The 25,367-nt window shown below is 45.5% G+C and overlaps 2 protein-coding genes across 5 annotated transcripts in view; one reads left to right on the plus strand and one right to left on the minus strand.

Annotated features, from left to right (window-relative positions):
* Nucleotides 1–22: 22 nt before the first annotated feature.
* Nucleotides 23–25,129, plus strand: ZNF276 (zinc finger protein 276). 3 transcript variants are annotated; one of them, XM_077133328.1, is made up of 11 exons: nt 23–899; nt 1,474–1,777; nt 2,166–2,212; nt 2,312–2,755; nt 3,833–3,911; nt 20,428–20,511; nt 22,312–22,422; nt 22,506–22,581; nt 22,790–22,907; nt 24,061–24,160; nt 24,592–25,129. In XM_077133328.1, the coding sequence occupies exons 1-11, from the start codon at nt 704–706 to the stop codon at nt 24,860–24,862; spliced, it is 1,830 nt and encodes a 609-aa protein (XP_076989443.1). In that variant the 5' UTR covers nt 23–703; the 3' UTR covers nt 24,863–25,129. The 3 variants fall into 3 exon arrangements, with proteins under 3 accessions (XP_076989443.1, XP_076989442.1, XP_076989441.1); XM_077133327.1 differs by lacking the exon at nt 23–899 and having other exon boundaries at nt 1,060–1,777; nt 22,312–22,413; XM_077133326.1 differs by lacking the exon at nt 23–899 and having other exon boundaries at nt 1,068–1,777.
* The window catches only part of FANCA (FA complementation group A), a 107,686-nt gene continuing 101,758 nt past the window's right edge, over nt 19,440–25,367 (minus strand). For both annotated transcript variants that reach the window (XM_077133322.1, XM_077133321.1), the window contains exon 43: nt 19,440–25,259. In XM_077133322.1, coding sequence (XP_076989437.1) covers nt 25,161–25,259 — 99 coding nt within the window. In that variant the 3' untranslated portion in view covers nt 19,440–25,160. The remainder of the gene's footprint in view (nt 25,260–25,367) is intronic.

Below are 25,367 nucleotides of genomic sequence, written 5' to 3' on the forward strand. Positions count from 1 at the left end.
GGCGGGGCCTCCGCGACAGCACTTCCGGTCCCCGCCCACCGCCCGAGCCTGTCTCGAATCCCGGCTGCCTGCCGGTGGCGGAGAGCGCGTTTTGCGGCGCGAAGTTTGGCCCGCTACCCGGACTGGCATGTGGGAAGGGAGAGGCGTGATGAGAGCCCTCTCCTACCGCCCTGAGCCGGGGTCCTCGCTCTTGCTCTGTGAGGCGCAGTCGGCGCAGGCCCCTCCGGCGTTTGCCCGCCCGCGCCTCAGTTTTCCTTCGGTAAAGTGGGGATAAGAGCAGGTCGGCGCTCCCACACGGGCGTCCGCGAAGCCGAGCGTTCAGCACGGCGCCCGGCCCGGGGACAGCGCTTCCCGGGCGTTAGCAGCTGCCCTAATAGAAGGGTCGGGGCCGCCGGACTCGAACTTCGCCTGGTTCGCGCCCCTCCCGGGCAGCTTCGGCCCCGCCCTTCGCCACTTTCCGCTCCGCCTCCCTGGGAGCGATCTTGGTGGAGCCTGTAGACGCCGGGCCGAGCGGGGACGAGCCGAGCCGAGCGCGGCCGAGTGAGCCGAGAGGACCCGAGCAGGGCGGACCGAGTGGGGCCGAACCGCGCCGAGAGGAGCCGAGCAGGGCGGATCGAGCGGGGCCGAACCGCGCCGAGAGGACCCGAGCAGGGCGAACCCAGCGGGGCCGGGAGCCTGCCGGGCCTTTTCCCCGGGCCGCGCCATGAAGCGCGACAGGCTTGGCCGCTTCCTGTCGCCCGGGGCGGCCCGGCAGCGCGGGGTCCCTGGCGGCGGTGGCCGGGCCCGGGGCCGCCCCTCCCGCAGTGGGGGGCAGAGCGCGGGCGGGACGGCGGCGGCGCGGCTCGGCTGGGGCCCGACGCGGGCCTGCGGGGCGACCGAGGAGCTCGCGGAGCAGGCAGGTGGGTGGGCCGCCGCCGCGTCTCTCGGGATTCCGGGACGCGGGCGGGGCCGCAGGCCGGGGTGGCGGAGGCCTCAGAGCCGCCGTCTGAGGGTCTCCGTACCTCCCGGGGCGGCGGCCCCAGGGCCCGGGTTGGCTCCAGCGCTGCTGCCACCTCGGCCTCCGCGCGCCCCGCCCGAGGCCCAGCGCGTCGGTAAAGCTGAAGAGTGCACGGGCGACGTGAGTTCGGGGTCCGGCTCGGGGCGGGGAGGGAGCGGCATCGATGACGTCTGGCGGTGGAAAGCCCACCCAGGGAGCCTGCTTCTGGCCCCCCGGGCCAGCGTGGGGAGGAGTGAAGTGGCTCTCTGGAGGCGTGGGGGCTTCTCGGGCCCGGGCGCCTCTTCGGGGCCTGCGTGCTTCGGCTGTAGCGCCCGGAGCCCTGCCGCTGGCCCAGGCCCCCGGTGCCCTTCTCCGCTTCAGGCCTGGGAGGTTGGTGAGGGGGCCTTGGGGTACTAGTGTCCTGGGTGCCCGTGGCATGAGCAGCTCGGAGCCGGCCTCATGGCTGACCAGAGGCATTTCTCACCCACCCTCCCCAGGACCAGGCCGGGCCTTTGCCATGGGGCGCTGCCGCCTCTGCCATGGCAAGTTTTCCTCACGGAGCCTGCGCAGCATCTCTGGCAGGGGGCCTGGGGAGGGCGTGGAGAGCCCACCTGCAGGGGAGCGGGTGTTCGTCAAGGACTTCCAGCGTTTGCTGGGGGTGCCGGTCCTCCAGGACCCCGCGCTCTCGCCGTTTGTCTGCAAGAACTGTCATGCCCAGTTCTACCAGTGCCATGGCATCCTCAGGGCCTTCCTGCAGAGGGTCAACGTCTCTCACACGGGACAGCAGAAGCCGGGCGGAAAGTAAGCACCCATCCATCTGTTTGTCCAGTGGGTGCTGCTCTCATGGCTGGGAGTGTGGCAGACAGTTAGACATAAAAGCTTGGCGAGAACGTTTGTTCTGTTGGGGGACTAGCGTACAGTCAAGTGAGCCCCAGACGTGAGGCATAGGAACAAGGAGACAGACAGGAGGGCAGTGAGGATGGGGGATGTGAGCAGTGGGCAAGGAGGGGCCTGAGGGTGAGGAGGCAACCATGGGAAGAGGTCAAGTAGTCCAGGAACAAAGGACTGGTTGGAGGACTCCTGCCGGGTGTGTTAAGACCTTGGGCACCCACTCGCCCTAAGCCCCCAGGTGCAGCTGCCCCCTCCTGCATCTCCTCCCACTCTAGTGATACACCATGGTTCTTTGCAGGGTCAGTGTCCAGCCGCAGACTGCCACAGAGGAGGGCGTGTGTCTGGGTGAGTGTGTACCCGGGCAGGTGGGCTGGGCAGGTGTGTGGGTATGGTAGCCTGGGTACTGACGGGCTCGGGCCTGTCGTCCCTGTTGTTTCCTTGCAGTGGACGCTGTCACATCAAGCTCCGAGTGTCTGCATGGCCTGGTGGGCTGGGTGCACAGGCACGCGGCCAGCTGCGAGTCCCTGCCCAGCCTACAGAAGGCACTTTCCTCTCAGTACTGCGGTGTTGTCCAGGCCTTGTGGGGCTGTGGCCAGGGCCACAACTACACCATGGACACAGACACTGGCTGTGGGGCCTTCTTGTTGGACAGTACACTGGCGGTCAAGTGGGAGTGGGACAAGGAGTCAGCCATGCGACTCCCCCAGAAGAGAGGCCCCTCCCTTGCTGGGGCCACCCTGCAGGATGCCCCAGGCAGAGGACTCACAGCTGGGGCTGAGAGGACACTGCCTGGCCCGGTCACAGCCCTGCCTTCTGTGGATAGCAGCCCTGTGGGGCCTGCACAGAGCCCTCAGCCTCAACCAAGCCCACCCCCCAGCGGGGCCCCAGGTAGGAGCCGATCGGGCCTGTGCCCGTGGGGCATTCCGCTGTGGGAGGTGGTCATGGTGGTGCGCTGCTGGAGGGGGTTGATGGGGGCTGGCAGGGGGCTGGGCCTGCCCCCCCTCTGAGGTCTCTGCACTGCTTGCCACGTCTGAGGAGCACGTGGTGGCCTCAGTTGCTTCATGAATAGGACCCGTTTCAGTTGTTTCCGAAAAGATGCTCTTTGTGTCTAGTTTTCTCTAGCTTGTGCCCTAGACCGAGGGCACTGAAGAGACACGAAAATGGGGCCTCATTGTGGGGTGCAGGGGAAGAGGACAGACTTTTCCTGTGAGGCTGATGCTTTGGGCCAGCTGCAGGACATTTCCTGGACCTCAGCCAGGGCCCTGGTGACGCCCCAGTACGGCAGTGTGAGCACACAAGAGGGGAAGACACAGGCCTCTTGTTTAGGCCAGGGTCTTGTGTTGGGGTGGGCTAAGCTGCTGCTTGAGGTTGTTGGTCCTGGGAGAGCTTGACCAGCCTTGGCTGCTCCCATCTGCCTGTGCACTGGTCCACATGCATGTTCAGATTTTGCGTCCAAGTCACAACACATAGAGAACACAGCTACCCAGGTGGCTCAGAAAGAGAGAGGTGTGGATGCCGATGAAGTGGCTCGGGTTGGGAAAGGGTGCATGGGGCCTTGGGAAAGGGGGCTAGTGGGGTTGGGTGGAGATTTGCTGTGATTGTGATTGTTACAGCAGTTGGGTATGGCTGTCATTATATGTATTGCTTTGCTAAGTATGCATTTAAAACATCCAAATCACCCACAAAGAATAGTTAATTCACAACCCTACCTCAACAGCTAAATCTGAGTCCTGGGGAGAACATGCCCCTGGGTTTCTGGTACCCAGCATGGCAGGTGCCCTTGCTGGATTCAGAGGTTGGGGGGGTGGCTCTGAAGCTGGGCAGGGCTTGGCGAGAGGGACTCTGTGTGCACACAAGGGAGGTGCCTCCCATGTGGACCCCCCCATCTGTGCTCTCCCAGCCCCTTTGCAGGTAGCAGGCCCTCCACTCTCTGTTGGTGACAGGAGCTTTTTCTTTGTTTCTCAGGGCACTTGAGTGAGAAGCAGCTTCCGTCTTCAGCCTCGGATGATCGGGTAAAAGACGAGTTCAGTGACCTTTCTGAGGGGTGAGAGAAGAGTGGGTTTAAATAGTCTAAAATTTCTTCTTCGAAAACCAAACGCGGCTACCTGGGCGCCCACTTCCAGGCCTTCTCCCTGCAGCTGCGGCGGGAGGACTGCCCGGGCTGGAGGTCTCTGTGGCTTCAGGGCTCCTGCCTGGGGCATCTCAGGTCTCGGAGGCCTTCAGCCAATGCAGCTACAAAAGTGGGCAGGCCATGGCTTGTGTAACCTCGGCAGCGTGGAGGCTGTGTTGTTAAAACTGTCCTATGGTTGGCTCCTTTTCTGTTGCTTGTTTGTGCTTCCCTTAAAAGCTTGAGTTTTGTCTCAGTCCGAATGTTACTCTCCCACGAGGAAGCCAGGTTCAGGTCCTTTTTTAGGACTTGAAGCGGGGGTTTTGTGCTTGAGGCGGCAGAGGAAGCCAGTGACCACCCTTTACAGGTTCTCTTGCTTCCTGTGACCATCACCTGCCTTTGAGCTGAGCCCCTGAAGGTGGTGGTTTGTTCCCCAGGCTGGGTCCCTATACCCTTTTCTCCAGACCCCTGGAGCCTGGCTGGAAAATAGAATCCATCCCTGGCAAATGAGTACGGGGACCAGCACATTGTTGGTACTGGATGAAATAGGGACTTGATGAAGAATTACTGAGGGTTGCTAGAAGGAACAGAGTCTGTGCTGGAAATGTAGCCTGTGGCCACATGTGGCCTGCTAATCCTGGTTCTGCTGGCTAACTTTGGGCCTCTCTCTGTCCAGGCCCAGGGTGGCCTGTAGTGGAAGTGTGGGCAGCTTCCCTGTAGGATCTGGCTTGGCTCAGTTTGGTGCACAACAGAGATTTAGTGGCAATTTATACTTTAGTGTACAGGTGACGGGCATGTAGATTGTTTTCCTTGCCTTCGTAAACTTCCTGGGCAGCCCACTGTGGCCGGGGTCTTCACTCCCTGCTGGGCAGAGTTTGAGGACCCTGATTCTAGGAGAGCCTGGCTTATGGGTGGAATTTTTTTTTTCATGTTCATTTTTTTAAAAATTGTGGTTTAATTTCTAAAATGTAAAGACATTTTAATCAATTTATTGTTTTAATTTTAAAGACTTTTTAATTGTGGTAAGACATATGTAATATAAAAATTAAAACCATATTAAATGGAGAATTCTTTGACAGTAAATTCATTGACAACACTGTGCAACTTTCACCATTTCCAGACAGCTTTTATTTTCCCAAATCAAAACTCATCCTCATTTAGCAGTAACTTCCCATTTCCACCTCCCCCAATCCTAGGTAACTACCGTTCTGCCTTTTGCATCTTTGAATTTGCTTATTCAGAGTATTTTATGTAAGAGAAATCAAACATTATTTGCTATTTTCTGCCTGGCTTGTTTCAGTCAACCTGATGTTTCTAAGGTCCACCAACGCTGTAGTATGTACCAGCACTTCACTTCTTTTTACAGCTGAATAATATCCCTTTGTACAGATAGACCACATTTTGTTTATATATTTATCTGTTGACAGACCCTTGGGTAGCTTCCAACTTTTGGCTATTGTGAATAATGCTGTGATGAACATCAGTGTACAAATTTCTGTTTTGAGTCACTGCTTTCAGTTCTTTTGGATATATACATAAGAGTGGAATTGCCAGGTCATATGGTAATTCTTTTTAACTTTCTGAGGAACCACCAAAGTATTTTCCATAGTGGCTGCACCATTTTACATTCCCACCAGTGATGTACGAGGGTTCCAGGTACTCTGCATCCTTGCCAACACTTGTTATTTTCTAAGTAATAGCCATCCTTGTGGGTGTGAAGTGGCACCTCATTGTAACTTTAATTTTCATTTTTCTAACGGCTGATGATGTTGAGCATCTTCTTACATCATCAGCCGTTGTAAGAAGATGCTCAACATCTTATTGGCATGTTGAATATATGGCTTATTGGCTATTTGAATATATTCCTTGGAAAAATCTTTGTTTATATGCTTGGCCCATTTTTAGTTTTTTTGTGTTGTTGTTGCTGCATTGTAGGAGTTCTTTATATGTTCTGGATATTAAAACCTTATCAGATACATCGTTCTCCCATTCTGTAGGTTGACTTTTCACATTCTTGACAATAGTCTCTCTATAAGAGTTATGATTTTAATTAAGTTCATTTTATGTATTTTTTTTTCCCTGTTGTTCCTTGTGCTTCTGGTATAAAATCTAAACATCCATTGCCTACTAAGGTCCTGAAGATACTTCTCTGTGTTTCTTTGTAAGAGCTTAGTATTAGTGTTATATTTAGGTCATTGATCCATTTTTTTAAATTTATTTTATTTTTTAAATTCTTTTCATTGATCCATTTTGAATTGCGTTTTCTGTATGGTGAGAGGTAGGGGTCCATATTCATCTTTTGCTTGTGTGTTGCCAGTTGTCCCGGTACCATTGGTTGAAGACACTATTTTTACAGTGAAGGGAGTTGGCACCATAGTTCAGATTCAGCTGGCCATAAATGTGTGGGTTTAACTCTCAGCTCACAGTTCTGTTCTGTCAGTCTCTGTCTGTCCTTAAGCCAGGACCATTGTTTTCATTACCTTCGCTTTCTAGTAAGTGTTGAAATCAAGAAGTATGAGTCATCCAACTTCATTCTTTTGAATTTTGGAGGCCCCTTGTTATTCCATAAAAATCTGAGGATCAGCTTTCCCATTTCTGTCAGAAAGGCTGCTGGAATTTTGATAAGGTTTGTGTTGAATTTGTAGATTGCTTTAGACAGAATTGACATCTTAAGAATATTAAGTCTTCCAGCCATGAACACAAGATGTCTTTCCATTTATTTGAGTTTTCTTTAATTTCTTTCAGCGTTGTTTTGCAGTTTTCAGTTATAAATCTTTCATCTCCTTGGCTAAATTTATTCGTAGGTATGGTCTTCTTTTAGATGCTGTTCTAAATGGAATTGTTTTCTTGATTACTTCTTCAAATTGCTCATTTCTGGTGTAGAGAAACCTGACTGACATCTGCATGTTCATCTTGTGTCCTGCAATTTTGCTGAACTCATTTATTTGTTCTAGTAGTTTTCTTGTGGATTCTTTGGGATTTTCCACATACAGTATTGTCATCTGCGAATTGGGATATATGACCTCTCCCTTTCCAGTCAGGATGCCTTTGTTTCTTCCCTTGCCCGACTGCTCTTGCTATCATGTCAGCACCACGTGGAATTGCAGTGGTGACAGCAGGTACCCCTTGTCTGGGTCCTGATCTTAGGGGAAAGCTTTTAGTCTTTCACCATTGAGTATATTACTTGTGGGGTTTTCATCAATGCCCATCACCAGGTTGAGAAAGTACCCTTCTATTCCTCGTTTTCTGAGTTTTTCTTTCTTTCTTTTTTATCATGAAAAGAATGTTGGATTTTGTCAAATGCCTTTTCTTCATCAACTGAGATAATTATGTAGGTTTTTCCTTCATTCTGTTAATATGATGACGTATTATACTGATTGATTTTCTTATGTTGAACCATTTTCGCATTCCTGGAATAAATCCCACCTGGTCGTGGTGTATAATTCTTTTACTGTACTGTTAAATTCAATGTGCCAGTATTTTTTGGAGGATTTTTGCATCTATATTCAGAAGGGATATTGATGTATAATTTTCTTTTCTTCTGTTGTTACTATTTGGCTTTGGTATCAGCATAATGCTGGCCTTTAAGAATGAATTAGCAAGAAATACTTCCTCTTCTATTTTTTGGGAAGAGTTTGAAAAAGATTGCTAAAATTTCTTTAGATGTTTGTTAGAATTCAGCAGTGAAATTATCTTTGGTTGGACTTGGTCTTAGAGTTTTCTTTGTTGGGAAGTTTTAAATTACTGGTTCAATATCTAGTTAAAAGTTTTTTCAGTTCTGTGGTAGAATGCTTGCCTGCCATACGGGAGACCCAGGTTTGTTTCCTGGCCCGTACACCCAAAAAAGAAAATCTGTTTTGAGATTTCCTGTTTCATCTTACATCAGATCATATAGCGTATATGTTTCTAGGAATTTGTCCATGTTTTCAGTCTAGGTTTTGTAGTTTGTTGACATTTAATTGTTCATAGTGTCTTCCTACTCTTTGTGTGTGTGTGTGTGTATGTGTATGCATGTTTGGTAGCAATGTCTCCATTTTTGTTCCTGATTTTGGTTATTTGTGCCCTCTCTTCATTGTCAGTCTGGCTAACAGTTAATGTTGACTCTGTTGATCTTTTCAAAAAAGCAGCTTTTGATTTTGGTGGATTGCTTGTGTTTTTTCTGTTCTCTTTCATTTGTCTCTGCTCTTCTAATCTTTATTATTTCCTTCCTTCTACTGACTTTGGGTTTAATTTGGTCTTTTTGTTTGTTTCTTTAGGTGTGAAGTTACTGATTTGTGGTTTAAGAGTAGTATGTTGTTTAATTTCCACATATTTGTAAGTTTCCCTTCCGTTAATGTTTTCTAGCTTTATTCCATAGTGGTCTGTGAAGTTACTTTGCCTGATTTGAATATTTTTAAATTTATTAAGATCTGATTTGTGGCTCACAGGGTTCCACCCTGGGAAGTGTTCCCTGTGCCCCAGGCAGGGTGGATGTACTCTGTGGTGTGGAACGCTGCTTAGTGGTGTCAGCCATGACCCGTTTCCTTGGTGACTGTGGCCTACAGGTCCCTCAGGCTGTGTTCATTTTTCCTCTCTGCTTTTCACACTGGATAATTTCATTGTCTTGTCTTCACATTCTCTGAACCTTTCTTCTGCCTGCCCAAATATGCTTTTTTTTTTTGGCATGGGCGGCCTCCTGGAATTGAACCTGGGTCTCCAGCACGACAGACAAGAATTCTGCCACTGAGCCAGTGTTGCACTGCTCCCAATACGGTTTTTTTCCTCTCAGTTTTTATTTTTATTTATACAACGTACAAGCACATACATTCTTAACATACAACCATTCCATACATGGTGTACAATCAGTGGCTCACAATATCATCACACAGTTGTATAATCATCACCATGATCATTTCTTAGAACATTTGCATCACTCCAGAAAAAGACGTAAAAAGAAAAAACTCATACATACCATACCCCTTTACCTCTTTCTCTCATTGATCAGTAGTATTTACATCTATCCAATATATATATTTTAATTTTAACATTTGTTCCCCCTATTATTTATTTATTTTTAATCTATATGTTTTACTCATATGTCCATACCGTAGATAAAAGGAGCATCAGACACAAGGTTTTCACAATCACACAGTCATATTATGAAAGCTCTATTATTTAACAGTCATCTTCAAGAAACATGGCTGCTGGAACACAGCTCTACATTTTTAGGCAGTTCCCTCCAGCCGGATACACCTTAATCTAAAAAGGGGATATCTATATAATGCGTAAGAATAACCTCCAGGATAACCTCTCTATTCTGAAATCTCTTACTCATTGACTGTTTGTTTTGTCTCATTTTTTTCTTCCCCCTTTTTGGTCAAGAAGGCTTTCTCAATCCCTTGGTTATTTCTGAGCCACTGTTGCACCACCCCCAAATAAGCTTTTGAATCCATCTAAAGAGTTTTTCATTTCAATTACTGTACTTTACAGCTCCAAAATTTCTAGCTTTTAAATCCATCTGAAGAGTTTTTATTTCAATTATTGTACTTTACAACTCCAAAAATTCTATTTGGTTCCTTTTTTTTTTTCTTTATTTTGTTCATACACCATTTTCCTAATTTCCTTTAGTTCTTTGTATATGGATCCCTTTAGGTTATTGAGTGTATTTAAGATGATTGGTTTAAGATCTTTGACTTTGTTCCTTTGTATGAGCTTTCCTTAGGGTTGTTTTCTGACAGGTTCCTTTTTTTTGTTCAAAACTGGGCATTCTTAGTATTCTGTTTTTATGACTCTAGAAATCTAGTTCTTTCATTACTCACACATTCCTATGGTTTTGTATTATTACTGAGGACTGGAACTATCAGTTCTTCACTTTTCCAAAGTATTTTTGTTCCCAAACTAGGAATGGAGAGAGAAAACTGAAGGAAGAGAGTAGACAAGTAGACACTCCCCTTTAAGCTCCTCTGCTGCTTCTGCATGGGCTGGGGCTGAGCTGCGGCCCCTCCGAGCTGGTTGTCCAGTGCCTGGCTGGCTGCCCAGAAGCAGTGGTCAGGAATGAGACCAGGCCCAACCTGCCCCAGCAGGCCACACCAGGAGCCTGGGCTGCTGTCCCCAGTCCAGCCTGCCCCACTGCTGGGCCTGGAGGTGGGATGGCTGCAGACAGGGGAAACTCACCGAGGACACCCTGTCCTCCTCCTCTGGCTGTTCCATGTCCAGTGGACCCTGGAAGCCACGGCGGTTCATTCCGATGGTTCTTGCCAGTTCACTGGCTTTGGTGGAGGAACTGATTCCTGGGGCTTCCTACTCTGCTGGCTTGTCATGGTCTTCATATTCTAACCTTTTATAAGTCTCTAATTCTGTGACATTAAACACAGTCACAGTGTTTTCTAACTTTTACCACTATCTGTTTGTAGACACATTCATCATCCCAAATAGAAACTCTACCCACTAAGTAACAACTCTCCATTCTCCCCTCCTGCTGGTCCTTGGTAACCACTTTGCTGATTTCTACCTATGAATTTGTTTTTCTAAGTATTCCATATAAGAGAAATCATCAGTATTTGTCCGTTTTAGCCCTGCTCACTTTAGTCAGCATGGTGTCTAAGGGTTCATCTGTGGTGTTGCATGTATCAGAACTTAATGCCTTTTTCTTGCTGAATAACACAGATAAATGTCTTTTTTTTTTATGTGGACAGGCACCGGGAATTGAACCCGGGTCCTCTGGCATGGCACCGTGGCCCGCCCTTTTTTTTTTTTTCTTAATCCCTTCATCATGATGGATATTTGGGTTGTTTCCACTGATGGCTGTTATGAATAATGCTGCTCTGAACGTTCATGGTCAGCTATCTATCCGAGTTCTTGGTTTTAGTTCTGATTGTATTCACAGAAATTTTATTGCCTGTCATATGCTAATTCTCTGTTTATTTTTTTGTGGGACTGCCGAATTGTTTCCCATGGAGACTGTGACATTTTACATTGCCATCTCCAGTGTTAAAAGGCTCTTATTTCTCTGCATCTTCTCCAACACTTGATATTTTCTGTTACTTTAATAATAGTGTTGCAGGACATGTCATGTGGTATCTCATCATGGTTTTGATTTTCACTTTTGTCATGACTAATGATACTGAACAACTTTTATGTGTTTGGTGGCCATTTGTATATTCAAGTCTAGTTTTTAATTGGGTTGTTGGTCTTTTTGTTGTTGGGTTGTTGGAGTTCTTTATATATTTTGAATATCATATTCTTATCTCAGATATATGATTTCCAGATACTTTTTCCTATTCTATAATAGGAAAGTGCTTTTCACTTTCTTGAATAATGTATTTTGATGTACAAAAGTTGTTTTTAATTCGAGAAGTTGTAGGTTTAGAGAAAAACCATGCAGAAAATAGTTTACATATTCTCTTCCCCGTTATTAACATCTTGCGTTATTCTGCTGTTTGTTACAGTTGAAGGAAGACTATTAGTGTATGATAGTCTATGGTTTACATTAGTGTTCGGTATCTGTTCTCTATAATCCTATTTTTTAATTTTACTTCTGTTTTAGGAAGATTTATATAACCGAAAGTTTCCCCCTTTAGCCACATTCAAATATATAACTCAGTGTTGCTAACTTCATTCATAATGTTGTGCTGCCATCACCATCATCATTACCACTTTTCCATAATCCTAAATAGCAGCATTGTATAATCTAAGCACTAACTCCCCATTCCCTAACCCACCCCTGGCAATTTTTATTCTAGTTTCTGACTTTGGGAATTTGTGTGTTCTAATTATTTTATATCAGTGAGATCATAACAATATTTTTCCTTGTTTATCTCATTTAACATGATGTCTTCATGGTTCACCCATGATTTCATGTGTCAGAACTTCATTCCTTTTCATGGCTAAATAGTTCCGTTGCACATATATGCCAAATTTTGTTTATCCATTCATTGGTTGATGGATACTTAGGTTGCTTCCATCTTTTGGCAGTTGTGAATACTGCCACTATGAACATCAGTGTGCAAGTGGTACAGAAGTTTTAAATTTTGGTGGCGTCCAGTTTATTTTTCTTTACTTGCTCCTGCTTTGGTGTCATATCTAAGAATCCATTGTTTAATAGAAGGTCCTGAAGAATTTCTTCTATGTTTTTTATTATAATAGTTTTGGTGTCTTGACTCTTTTAATTAGGTCATTTATCTGTATTAAATTAATTTTCATGTAGTATGAGATAGGGGTCCAACTTCATTCTTTTGCATTGAATTTCCAGTTTTCTCAATACCACTTGTTGTCACCACAGGTGTACTTGTTAATTCTTGTTAAAAATCATTTGGATTGATAAAACTTAACATACATCCATACATGTTGTACAAACTTTTTAGATGCTCTTTGGCAGCGCAAGTAGCCATAAATGCCTGGGTCTGTTTCTGGACTTTCTGCTCTATTCCATTGGTTTAATTGTCTCTCCTGGTGCCAGCTCCTCGTTGTTTTGATTCCTGTAACTTTGTGGTGCATTGAAATTGGGAATGGCTATTCCCCCAATTTTGTTCATCATTTTCAAAATTCTTTTAGCTGTTTGGAAGCCTTTGTAATTTCATACGAATTTGAGAATTGTTTTTTCATTTCTGCCAGAAATGCTGCTGGCGTTTTGGTAGGGATTTTGTTGAATCTTTACATTGCTTTGGGTAGTACTGACATCTTAACAATGTTATATCTTCCAGTCCTTGAACATGGGATGTCTTGCCATTTGTTTAGGTTTTCTGTGATTTGTTTTAGCAATGTTTTATAGTGTTCAGTATTTCACCTGCTTAAATTTATTCCTAGATATTTTATTATTTTAGATGTTATTGTGAATTTTCTAGGATTGTTTGTGCCTAGTAAATATTGAAACAGTTGATTTTTGGGTGTTGTTCTTGAAACTCTGTCATGTTCCTGATTTTGTTTATTAGCCCTAGTTAGCTTTCTTGTGGCTTTCTTTGAATTTTCTACATATAAAGTCATGTGGCCACAGACACAAAGGGTTATACTTCTCTTTTACAATTTGGATGCCTTTTGGCTTTTTTTACTTCTCCAGTTGATTTGGCTAGAACTTTAAATACGGTATTGAATAGCAGTGGTAAAAGTGGGCATTCTTGTCTTGTTCCTCATCCTCGGGAAGAGCTTTTACTCCTCCACCATTGAGTATTTTAGCTGTGAGTTTTTCGTAAAATACTTTTATTACCTTGAGAAAGTTCCCTTGTAGTTCTAATTTTTTTTTCAGCTGTTTTATCATGAAACATTGCTGGATTTTGTCAAATGCTTTTTCTATATCTGTTGAGATAATCATATATTTTAATTTTACAAATGAGTCCATGAAGGATATCGTGTGTAATGTTATGCTCTTTTTATTTTTTAAACAGTCCTCCTTTCCCTTCCTTCCATACACTTTCCCCCTGTTCCTCTGGTAACCTCCTCATCTGTTCTTTTTTTTTGTGTTTTTTTTTTTTTGCATGATCAGGCACTGGAAATCAAAGCCGGGTCTCTGGCATGGCAGGCTAGAACTCTGCCACTGAGCCATCGGGGTCTGCCCTTTATTTATTATGGGCAGGCTCTGGGAATCAAACTCGGGTCTCTGGCATGGCAGGTGAGGTCATCTGTTATTATTTCTGTGAATTGCTATTTGCAGTCATCTCTTTTAAGTGATATCATATGATACTTGTGCTTATCTGTTTTGCTTATTTCACTGAGCAAAATGTATTCAAAGTTCTTCTATTTTGCAGCATGTCTTATAATTTCATTCTCTCTGCAGCTGAATGTGTGTATGTACCACATTTTCTTTATCTCTTCATTTGCTGAGGGCACTTGTGTTGTTTCCAGCTTTTGGCTATTGAGAATAATGAGGGTGTAAATACTGGCGTACAAGTGTCTGTGACTGTTTTCACTCTTTGGGTATATCCCTAGAAGCAGGATTGCCTGATCATATGGTTTTTGAGGAAGCATCATATTATTTTCTACAGTGCCTGTACCATCTTTTTATTGGTGTTTTGGCCATTTATATGCCTTTTTTGGAGAAATGTCTATTCAAGTCCTTTGTCCATTTTTTTTTAATTGGGTAGTTCATCTTTTGTTGAGTTATGGGAGTTCTTTTTATAGTGTAGATATTAAATCCTTATCTGATGTGTGATTTGGAACTATATATTTTTCCATTCTCTGTAAGTTGTCTTTATACTTACTCGATAATTTCTTTTGGTGCACAAACCTTTTTTAATTTTGATGAAATAAAATACATCATTTTGATCATGCTTTTCAGTGTCAGCTCTAAGAATCCATTGCCAAATCTCAGATTAGATAGTGTTCTCTTATAATCCTTTTTATTTCTGCACGGTATGTAGTGATGTTACCATTTTTATTTCTGAGTTTAGTTTGTATATTGTCTTTTTCTCTGTTTAGCTAAAAGTATTTCAGTCTTACTTTTTTTCCTCTGAGAACCAACTTTTAGTTTTGTTAATCCTTTCCATTGTTTTTCTATTCTCTATCATTTATCTCCACCCTAATCTTAATTATTTCCTCTCTTCTGCTAACTTTAGATTTCCTTTGCTCTTTTTTTCCTAGTTCCTCTATGTGTGACGTTAGGTTATTAATCATTAAAAAATTGATTTTTTAATGTAGGTGTCATAGCTATAAATTTCTCTTTGAATAGTACTTGTATCCTGTTAATTTTGGTATTTCATCTTTTTGTTTTCATTCATTTCTAAGTTTTTTCTAATTGCCCTTTTTCTTTGACTCATGGGTTATTTAAGATTGTGCTGTTTGATTTCCACAGGTTTGCAATTTTCTTGTTTTCTTTCAGATTTTTAATTTCATACATTGTTTTGTATGGTTTTAATATTTTAAAATTCATTGAGAATCGTCTTATGCCCATATTGTTAGATACATGCATGTTTATAATTATGTTTTCTTATTGAATTGTCCACTTATCAATATATCATGTCCTTTTTTCTGTCTCTTGTAACAGATTTTGACTTTTAAGTCTATTTAATCTGATATTACTATAACCACTCCAGCTTTCCTTAGGTTAATATTTGCATGAAATATTTTTTATTCCCATCCTTTAACTTTCAGCCTGTCTGTGTTTGGATCTAAGATGTTTCTCCTGTGAAAGCATATAGTTGGATCATACTGTTTTGTACATTCTACCAATTTCTGCCTTGTGATTGGAGAGTTTAATCCATTTACATTTAAAGTCCTTAGGCCTGCCATTTTGCTAACTGTGTTTTGCATGTATTACACTTTTCTTCTCTTCCTTTCCTCCATTATTGACTTCTGTTTTGTTTACATGATCTCTTGTAATAAGACATTTCAAATCACTTCTTATTTCCTTTTGCGTAGGTTTTAAGTGTTTCCTTTGTGGTAACCAGGTGGATTACATTTGACATCCTAAATCTGTTATTATTTAGTTTGTATTGCTACCCGCATGACTTGAGTAGCCTACATGCTCCCTGTATATCCCTTAATTCCTTGCCTTCGTGTTGTTTTTATCACAAAATATATCTTTATACTGTGTGTACCAGGTACAGAAGGTTTATGGTTACCTTTTATGTGTTTTGAATTTTAGCCATATTAGAAGTAAAAGATGGCATTACTCAGGAAAAAAATGTAATAATACTGGTATTTGTGTTTACCTCTGCTGGAGGTTTTTATCACTTTACCTAGCTTTGAGTTACTTTCTAGTATATTCCTTTGAACCTGACAACTTCTTTATACCATTTCTTGCGAGGCAGTTTCCATGTTAATGAGCTCCCTTGGATTTTGTTTTCCTCAAAAAGTCTTAATTTCTCTCTCATATTGAAGGACAGTTTTGTTGGATATAGTATTCTTGGTTGATAATTTTTTTTTTCATTACTTTAAATATGCCCTCCCACTGCTTCCTGGCCTCCACGGTTTATAATAAGAAATTGGATATCCGTTAATCTTAAGGAGCTTGTGTGTTACACTTTGCTTCTCTTGTGCTGCTTTCAGGGTGATCTCTTTTCCTTTGGGTTTTGATAATGTGATATAAGGAGTCTCACTGTGGCTTTCTTTGAGTTCATCCTGCTTAAAGTTTTGAGTTTCTTGGATTTGTATATCCATTTCTTTCATTCAGTTTGGGAAGTTCTCAGCCATTTATTTCTGCAAGTATGTTTTCTGCCCCTTTTTCACATCTTCTGGGACTCCCCTTGGCACGCTTGATGGTGTCCCACAGGTGCCTCAGGCTCTGCTCTTTTTTACCTTTTCTGCTGCTCTGGCTGGCTGATTTCATTACATTATCTCATCAAGTTTAGTGATTATTTTTTTCTGTCTCTTCCAGTCTGTGGAACCCTTCTGTGAATTTTTCATTTCAGTTATTGTACTTTTCGGCTCCAGAATTCCTATTTTGTTTCCAGTTTCTATAAATCCTATTTTCATTATTAAAATTTTCTTCTTTTATATATATTGTTTTCCTTAGCCCCTTTAGTTCTTTGTCCAATTTTTCTTTTAGTTGATCCTGTTTAGGAGAATTGATCTAACATTTTATTTATTTGATTTTTTAAGAAACATTTTTATTGAATAGTATATCATATATATAAAACAAAGAAATGAAAAAGCAGTAGTTTTCAAAGCACTCTTCAATAATTAGTTACAGGACAGATCCCAGAGTTCGTCATGGGCTACCACATGATCCTCTCCTGTTTTTCCTTCTAGCTGCTCTAGGATATAGGAGGTTAGAGGGCTTAAGTATTTTTTTATCACCACAATTGACTTTTCTTTCTTTTTTATGAAAAATAACGTATATACAAAGAAGCAATAAATTGCAAAGCACAGCACCACAATTAGTTGTAGAACATATTTCAGAGTTTGACATAGATTACAATCCCACAATTTTAGGTTTTTACTTCTAGCTGCTCTAAGATACTGGAGACTAAAAGAGATATCAATTTAATGATTCAGCAGTCATACTCTGTATAACTCCATCATCATCTTTGATCTTTCTATTCCTCTCTTTAGGGGGGTATTTGGGCTGTGGTCATTCTAACTTTTTCATCTTGGAAGGGGCTATCACTAATCTGGGGTAGGGGGATGGAAGTTCCTGATGTTCTGGAGAGGCTGGGCCCTCTAGGTTTCAGGACTTACCTGGACCAGGGACCCATCTGGAGGTCATAGGTTTCTGGAAAGTTACCCCAGTGCCTGGAACCCTTGTGGATACCCTAGGTGTTTAGGATTGGCTGGAATCTTCCTGGTTGGAGTTTGGCAGCTTATGATAGGTAGCATAGTCTAACGGAGGATCTAACATTTTTGATTAGTAATTCCAGTGACTATGCTTCCTCCAGGATAATTTCTGTCAAATTCTCTTTTTCTTGTGATGTGATTTTTATTGGGAAATGAACGTCTTGAGTATTATATTGTGGTCAGTTTGGAAGTCTTATTTACCCCTCATTAGTTTCCTAGACCAAGAAGAAAGAAAAGCAAAAGAAGACAAGAGAGATGGAAAAAAAACAAAACCAATAAACAAAACATCCATACACGCAGAAACAAAGGTACACTGCTTTTCCATGTCTCTCGGTAGATGCTGGTGGTAAGCTGGATGCAACTGACATCATGGCCTAGACTGAGGCCATTGCCCTCTGTTGGTCCTTTAGACATCTTCCAGACCTAAAAAAGGAAGAAAAAAAAAGAATGCCCAAATCCCCAAAAGCACTCTGGCTGTTTATGTCCTGTAGTTGCTGGTGTAGGGCTGGTGTAGGGCAGAATCTGCTTGCCTTGAGAGCAGCCAAAGGTGAGGCTCCCATCCATTCTGGTCCCACAGGATGCACCATATCAGAAAACACAGGAAAGAGAGAAAGAAGATCAATCCAAAAAAGGTCCACCAGCTCTTTATGTCTTGGTAGTTGCTTGGTAGGGCCCCCTGAAATTCTGTTTGAATTTCAGAATCAGCTGTTTCATTTCTGTTAAAATAAAAAAGGCTGTTGGAATTTTGATATGAATTTCACTGAATCTGTAGAGCACTGTAGGTAGTATTGGCATCTTCATATTAAGGCTTCTAGTCCATGAACATGAATATTTTTCTGTTTGTTTAGGCCTTTTAAAATTTTTCATTTTTTACTTTTTGGGGGCTGGTATGGCAGGGTTACATTTTATTCTTTTTCCATGTGAGTGTCCCATTATTGCAGCACCATTTGTTTGTTTGGGAAGTGCATGGGCCGAAAATCTAACCCGGTTTCCCGCGTGGCAGGTGAGAATTCTACCACTGAACTACCCTCATGCCACCAATTTATTTCTTTTTAAATTTGTAGTTTTCAGTATAGAAAGTCTTTTACTTACTTGGTTAGATTTATACCTAGGCATTTTACTCACTTTGATTCTGTTGTCAATGGAATTATTTTCTTGATATCCTTTTCAGATTGTTCATTACTGATATGTAGAAACAACTGATTTTTTTTTCAGGTGGTCTTATACCCTGCAACTTTACTGAATCACTTGATTAGTTCTAGTATTTTTCTTGTGGATCCTGTGTGGGATTTTGTATATATAGGATCATGTCATCTGTAATTAGGAATAATCTGAATTCTTCATTTCTAATTTGGATGTCTTTTTACTACTTTTTCTTGCCTCATTGCTCTGGCAGAACATTCAGTACAATGTTGAATGACGGTGACAGCAGGCACCCTTGTCTTGATCTTAGAGGGAAAGCTTTCAGTCTTTCACCATTAAGTATTATTTGTGGGTTTTTTGTATGTGCCCATTATTATGCTGAGAAAGTTCCTTTGTATCCTTAGATTTCTGAGTGTTTTTATCATGAAAGGATGTTTTGTCATATGATCTTTTTGGGGGGTGGGGGGATGATCATTTTTTCCTCTTTTTTTTTATTAATGTGATGTATTAAATCAATTTATTTTTCTCTGTTGAACCAACCCTGCATTGCTGTAATGAATCCCACTTGGTCATGGTATATGATCTTTTAATAGGAATCAGTTATTTAATGTTGGATTCCATTTGCCAGGATTTTGTTAAGGAATTTGTATCTGTATTCATAAGGGATTTTGGTCTGTGGTTTTCTAAGTATCAGAGTGATGCTGGCCTCATAGAATGAGTAAGGGGAACTAAAAACGTCCTCTTCTACTTCTTGGAAGAATTTGGGAAGGATTGGTATTAATTCTTTAAATGTGGTAAGCCTCACCGTTGAAGCCATCTGGTCCTGGGCTCTGCTTTCTGGTGGGTGTATTTGATTACTGATTCAATCTATTGTAGATTTTTTGAAATTTTCTCTTTCTTTTTGAGTCAGTTTAGGTAATTCTTTTGTCTCTGGGCACATGTCCATTTCGAGTAGTTGTCTTGTTGGTGTATAGTTGTTGATAAAAGAATATTTTTTATTTCTGTGGGGTCAGTACTAACATCCCATGCTTTCATTGTTGAATTTAGTTATTTCCATCTTGTTTTCTTTTCTTTATCAGTCTAAAGGTTTGTCAATTTTATTGATCTTTTGAAAGAACCAACATTTGTTTTCATTGATTTTTTTTTTTTTTAATTCTTTATTTTCTCCACTCTAATCTTCACTGTTTCTGTTTTTTTGAACTTTGGGTTTAGTTGGTGCTTGTGTTTCTAGTTCCTCTGTGTGAAGTTAGATTATTGATCTATGGTCTTTCTCTTTTCTTTTTTAAATGTGGGCATATATTGCTATAAATTTCCCTCTGAGCATTGCCTTTGCTGCATTAGTTTTGGTGTGTTGTTTTCATTCTCATTTGTCTGTATTTTCTGATTTCCCTTTTGATTTCCTTTTCAATCCACTATTAAGACCATGGTGTTTAATTTGCACATATTTGTAAGATTTCCTGTTTTCTTTCTGCTAATTATTTTTAGCTGCATTCTGTTGTGGTCAGAGAAGATTTCAGTATTTTGAAATCAGTTGATAACTTGTCTCCTGCCCTCACATACAGTCTGCTCTTCTGGGTGGGGTGCCTGTGGTGGCTGCTGCCCTCGCTGGCTCACTGCATTGGCCAAGTCTTCCGTGCCCTTCTGGGCAGCCTCCCTGGTGTGGGGGTGGGGTACTGCCTTCAAGGTGGGGGGCGGGGCGGGGGCAGCAGCTGCTGTAAGGAGGACGAAACCCATCGGTATTTCTTAGAACATGCCAGCCTCGTGTCCAGCTTCTCCCTGGATGCTGCAAGTTGTCCCATTTGACTCCAGAGTTCCAAAAGAAATGATTCAGAGTTCCTGCTAGTTCAGCAGTTGTTTTGGTGGAGGGACTAATTCCTGGAGCGTCATACACCTCTATTTTCCCACCATTCCTCTTACATGTGGAATCTGTTAGCTTGTCTGACTTTGTTGACCCTGGCTTGTCTTTTTTGTTAGGAAATGGGATTGGAGATTTGGCAGTTTTGGGTTCATTTAAAAATCCCCAGAATTAAAACGTGAAATGTGGGGTCTGTGTGGAGTCAGACAGGAGGGGTCGCTGTTTTTGTCACCCAGTCTGGGGCTTGCTGAGGTCTCTCTTCTTTCCCAGGGACTTCCTGAGTGGTGATGAGCATGACCAGAAGCAAAGCACCCAGTCATCTGAGGAGTCCTTTGAGCTTCGCCCTGGAAAGAAGTAAGGGCACTATCTCACCCCAGGTTGTGGGCTTGGTGGAGGGTGCCCAGGGGGTCAGCAGGTGGGTCATGGGGGTTCGGGTGGTGGCTCGACTTCCTGGCCTGCCCTCTCAGCACAGGCTCTTGCTCCTTTTCTGGCTCCATCTCCTCTACTCAGAGGAGATGTGACTGTGGGCTGGTCTGGGGCAGGAGCCTGGGAGGTGGCTCTGTTCTTGGCTGTTGGTCACACCTTTTGGGAGCTCTGCAGGGGCCTGGTCTCGTGCAGTCCAAGAAGTGCAGCCATGACCTGGGAGCTCTGGGGTGTCACAGAGGTGGTGGGCAGGCTGTGATGGGCAAACCTGCTGACCTGGCCCAGCGAGGTTCTTTGTGGTCCTTTTTGCCTGGCCCACTCCTTGGTCCATGTCCTGCAGTGTCCGCTTGAACCCCTGTGATGTCCCAGACCCCCAGGGTTTGCCTGAGCCTTAGGCAGGCCCACCGTCACCCCTCACCCTCTGTGCCAGGTGTCCTGGGAGGCTGCAGGCCCAGCCAGCACTCGCCCTCCTCCTTGTTGAGTAGTCTCTGATCTTCTGTGGATCTTTCCTTTTATGAGACACGTACTTTTTCTCCCCAGTCTCGTCACAGGGTCTCAGTGAGCAGAGTCATTTTTCACGGTGTGACCTCCTTTCCCATCCCGGGAATGCTGCCACAGGCCAAGATGATCTTCTTTGAGCATTTCAGTCTTGAGGCAAAATACTCCCAAAGGGCAGCAGGCTGTGAGCACTCGCCCATCCCCTAAGAAAACCCTCAACAGGGACTGAGATGTCAGTGTGACTGCCTTTGTTTCACTGAAGTTCTGACTTTGGTTATGGAAAGAGAAGCAGAGAAGGGAGGAGTAGGCTTGGGGAGTCAATATCAGAATGTTGGGGCCTAGCCAGGACCCTCGGACCTGGGTTGGGGTGGGGCTAAGGGAGCTGGTGGGCTGGTGCTGAGAACACATCTGGTTTGGGGAGCCCAGATGTGTGTCTCTAGGACACATGAGGCACTACCTGGGCTAGTGTGGATCCCAGGCCTGGCTCTGAGCTTTACAGTTCTGCTGTCCCACACCTTGCGGGCCGGTGGGGGGACAGGGTGGGTTGGGGGTCCAGGCCTCCATTTCGGACAGAGGTTCAGTGCGTAGAGGGCCCTATCACATTGGCTGTGGGAGTGGCACTCCTGAGCCTTGATGCTGAGACAGGGCAGTGCCCAGTGTGAGCAGGTTCATGCTGTGGAAAGGGGCTGCCCAAGGTGGGGGCTGTCCCTGCAGGATGCATCCCAACAGGGTCACCACCTCTGCAGTGTGGCACTCAGTCTGGGCGCCTGGGCCTGTGCCCATCACCCTCACCAGCCCTGATCCACAGGAGGTCCAGGCCTTGGTGGTCAGGCCGCAGGGGGAAAGCTGAGCAATGTGTAGTGCTGCATGCCGGTCTCCTCTGGGGACTGGGCCTGGGCCCACCACATCCCACATGGGCACAGGGACAAGAGCCTGGCTCTCAGCACACTGGGCAAGTGAGAGTCCCCACGCATCCTGAGCTGTGTGGGGCCTGGTTCAGTCAGAAACTGCCACTGTTCCTGAAGGAGGGTGACAGCTCACTCATGCTCTGGTTGAGCCCATCCACTCCCATAGCAATGACTGTGTCTCCTCGGCCGCTCCCCTGGGAGGTGAAGCTGGGGGCCAAGCTAGGCCAGTCAGGGACAGTTCCAGTGTGGCAGCTTGTGGAAACCTGTTCTTTCACATTGAGGGCGGGCATCGGAAGGTCGTCCAGTCTTGTCATTCTCTTTTCAGGGTCTCTGGTAAGAAGAGTGAAAGCAAAGAAGCCAGGAAATCTGAAGAACAAAAAATTCGCAAGAAACCTGGGCCCAAGCCTGGCTGGAAAAAGAAGCTCAGGTGCGAGAGGTCAGTGGGGCTGGTGGTGACGGGTCAGTGGGGGTCAGCTTCAGACTGGCTTGGGGTTGGCCTACACATGCCCTGTGTTCCAGGGAGGAGCTGCCCACCATCTTCAAGTGTCCTTACCAGGGCTGCACAGCCGTGTACCGCGGGGCAGACGGCATGAAGGTGAGCTGGGCGCTGGGCGAGTACCCGAATCCGTGGGGTGACTCGGAGCAGTGTGGTCAGCCTTGCTGCGTCTACACACTCGGGGCCGGCTAAGCAGAGCTCTCAAGGAGCTCTGGGAGAAATGAGGACATGGTGCCTGCTCGCCGTGCCTCGCGTGCTGAGCGTCAGGGGCGCCAAGGCCTGAGCAGACCGTTGGGGCCTTTCGCAGAAGCACGTCAAGGAGCACCACGAGGAGGTCCGCGAGAGGCCCTGCCCCCACCCCGGCTGCAACAAGGTGTTCATGATCGACCGCTACCTGCAGCGCCACGTGAAGCTCATCCACACAGGTGACTGCTGCGGGGTCCCAGGGGTGGGGAGGCCAGGGATGAATTCTTCTCGGGCTCCTGGACTGTCACCCTCCTCCCGCCTCTTCAGGGCCTGGCACGGGGTGCCGGGGGGAGTTGCCAGGAGTGGTCTGAGCAGCTTGTCAGCACTGAGAGCAAAGCACGTTCTCTGCTCTTCAGTGAGGCACTTGCTGTTTTTTATGAACTTTTATCATGCCTTTCTGAATTATAAAAGTAACACGTATATTACAGAAATTCTGTAAAGTAAGAAAAATGCAAAAAAAAGGCAGTAAGTGAGCTTCAGTCAGATGCTACCAGTGTTGCGTTGTCAGGGCGGGTTGTTCTGGTGTTTTCTGTGCACACTGGTTTGTCCGGGTTGCACACCCACTGTGGTGTGGTACCCGGAGCAGGCCGCAGGAAGCACGAGATCCACACCTGATTTGCTCCCCACGCCTGAGTGTCTGCTCACCCGCATTTTCCCTCCTCTTGAAGTAGACGTGCCACGCGTGGGCCTGTGCAGCAGCTTTGCTTATGGAGCCTGGTGACTCTCCCGCCTGTGTCTTGGGGGGTTGCTGTCCTGCCTAGTTGAGTGCACCTCAGTCGGCTGCACAGTGGAGCCGCTTTTCTGTCCTGTGGCTCCACGCATTCTTGTCTTTCATGAGGCAAAGGTCATGACCCAGGACAGAGTAAAGAGGAGATCTCAGGGTGGATTGTCCTTTGCAGGGTGGTTTTGAGGGGCTTTCTGTTCCAGGATGTGTGTGTGGGAAAGTGTAGTGCTGGGGCCTATGAGAAACCCATACCCTCACCTGGACGTACTCATTTGCTGACCCCAGGGGCCCTGGGAGAAGCTGATACCAAGAAGCTAAAGCCTCACGAATTGGGTTTCCTCTCAGGGTTGTGCTTCGAGGAAGCGAGCGTCCTAACATTTTATCTTTGGGTACCCTCAGTACACCAGCTGCTAGAGGCAGTACCATCCAAGCGATGCTTTTTAAGGCTTTTAGAGGCTCCTGTTAAAGCCTTTTTCCTGTAACTAGAGTTAGGCCCTTGGCCTTGGTCACACCTTGTCTGTTTTGAAACCCTGATGATTTCAGCCCATCTTCCCCCATGGGAGGGTGTGGACGCCCGCATAACTGCACCTTCTCCCTTGGGCCTCCAGAGGTGCGTAATTACATCTGCGACGAGTGTGGACAGACCTTCAAGCAGCGGAAGCACCTTCTGGTCCACCAGATGCGGCACTCGGGAGCCAAGCCCCTGCAGTGAGTGGGCATGGGGGGACCGCCTCACACCTGACCCCTGCCCCTCCTCCAGGGCCTTCAGTGTGGGGCACAGTGTAAGGTCTGCTTGCCTTTACATCTGTGATCTTATTAGAGAAGTGGTAGATTTTTAGCAAAGTCATGCATAAAATACAGGGTTCCCAGAAAGCTCCCACACCTTGTGTAGTTCCACTGTTACAGTTCATGAAGGAACATTTGTTGTCATTGTACCATAAGTTCTGGTCCATTGTTGCATCAGGGATTATGTGCATCAGTCCTGGTGTTTGTATCTATTTTAGTGCCATTTACACAGCCTGAGGCTTCCTCCTGCTTGCTTTCTACAGCCAGGGGTTGAGTGGGGTTAGGTGTTAGTTCCTCTCTGCAGGGCAGCCCCAGGTAGCCACCCCATAGGCTCATGCCCACCCTGCCCCCAGGTGTGAGGTCTGCGGCTTCCAGTGCCGCCAGCGGGCGTCCCTCAAGTACCACATGACCAAGCACAAGGCGGAGACCGAGCTGGACTTTGCCTGCGACCAGTGTGGCCGGCGCTTCGAGAAGGCACACAACCTCAATGTGCACATGTCCATGGTGCACCCGCTGACGCAGACACAGGACAGAGCCAAACCCCTGGAGGAGGGATCCCCTCCAGGCCTGCCAAGCCCCTCAGGGTCCACGGAGAGCCAGGCCGTGAAGCCGGAACCCACTTGAACTGGCGGGGGGGGCGGGGATGTCAAGCAGCCCAAAGAAACCAAGTGCACAAATGCTGTTCGTGGACAGGTTTAATTGTTCCCACTGGCCGTGGGCTCAGCTGCATGCATAGTGCACTGCCTTGCAGGCCTCTCGCGGGGCCAGCGTGCGTTTTCCTACGGACATGGAATGACTTGGAGCCAGATGCAGATTTTCCCCATTAGGCAATCAAGGATATTGTAATCCACTCTCTAGTGGTTATGCTTGTAATAAATTATTTGTGAAGTAGCCTGGTGGTGGCCTCTCCCTCAGGGTCCAGTCAGAAGAGAAGGGGTTCGCAGTCTAGGGGCTCAGCCTGCTGTCCACGGAGGAGTGCAGCACTCACTTCTGGGTCCACCTCCTTGCTTGTGGCCAGCAGCTGCAAGAGAACAGGCTCAGCCCTACGCAGCCACCACAACACCAGGATGGCTCCCCCCAAGCCTGGACGCTGGGACCCCAAAGGATGGATATTTTCCCAATATGACAG

Source organism: Tamandua tetradactyla, chromosome 16 (genome assembly GCF_023851605.1).
Source record: "Tamandua tetradactyla isolate mTamTet1 chromosome 16, mTamTet1.pri, whole genome shotgun sequence".
In the NCBI taxonomy this organism is placed as follows: Eukaryota; Metazoa; Chordata; class Mammalia; order Pilosa; family Myrmecophagidae; genus Tamandua; species Tamandua tetradactyla.

Coding starts and splice junctions, on each gene's coding strand:
- ZNF276 (XM_077133326.1), top strand. CDS start 1,161: ATGACGTCTGGCGGTGGAAAGCCCACCCAGGGAGCCTGCTTCTGGCCC. Junction 3,912..20,427: donor TTCAGTGACCTTTCTGAGGG/GTGAGAGAAGAG, acceptor CTTCTTTCCCAG/GGACTTCCTGAGTGGTGATG. Junction 22,908..24,060: donor CGTGAAGCTCATCCACACAG/GTGACTGCTGCG, acceptor TTGGGCCTCCAG/AGGTGCGTAATTACATCTGC.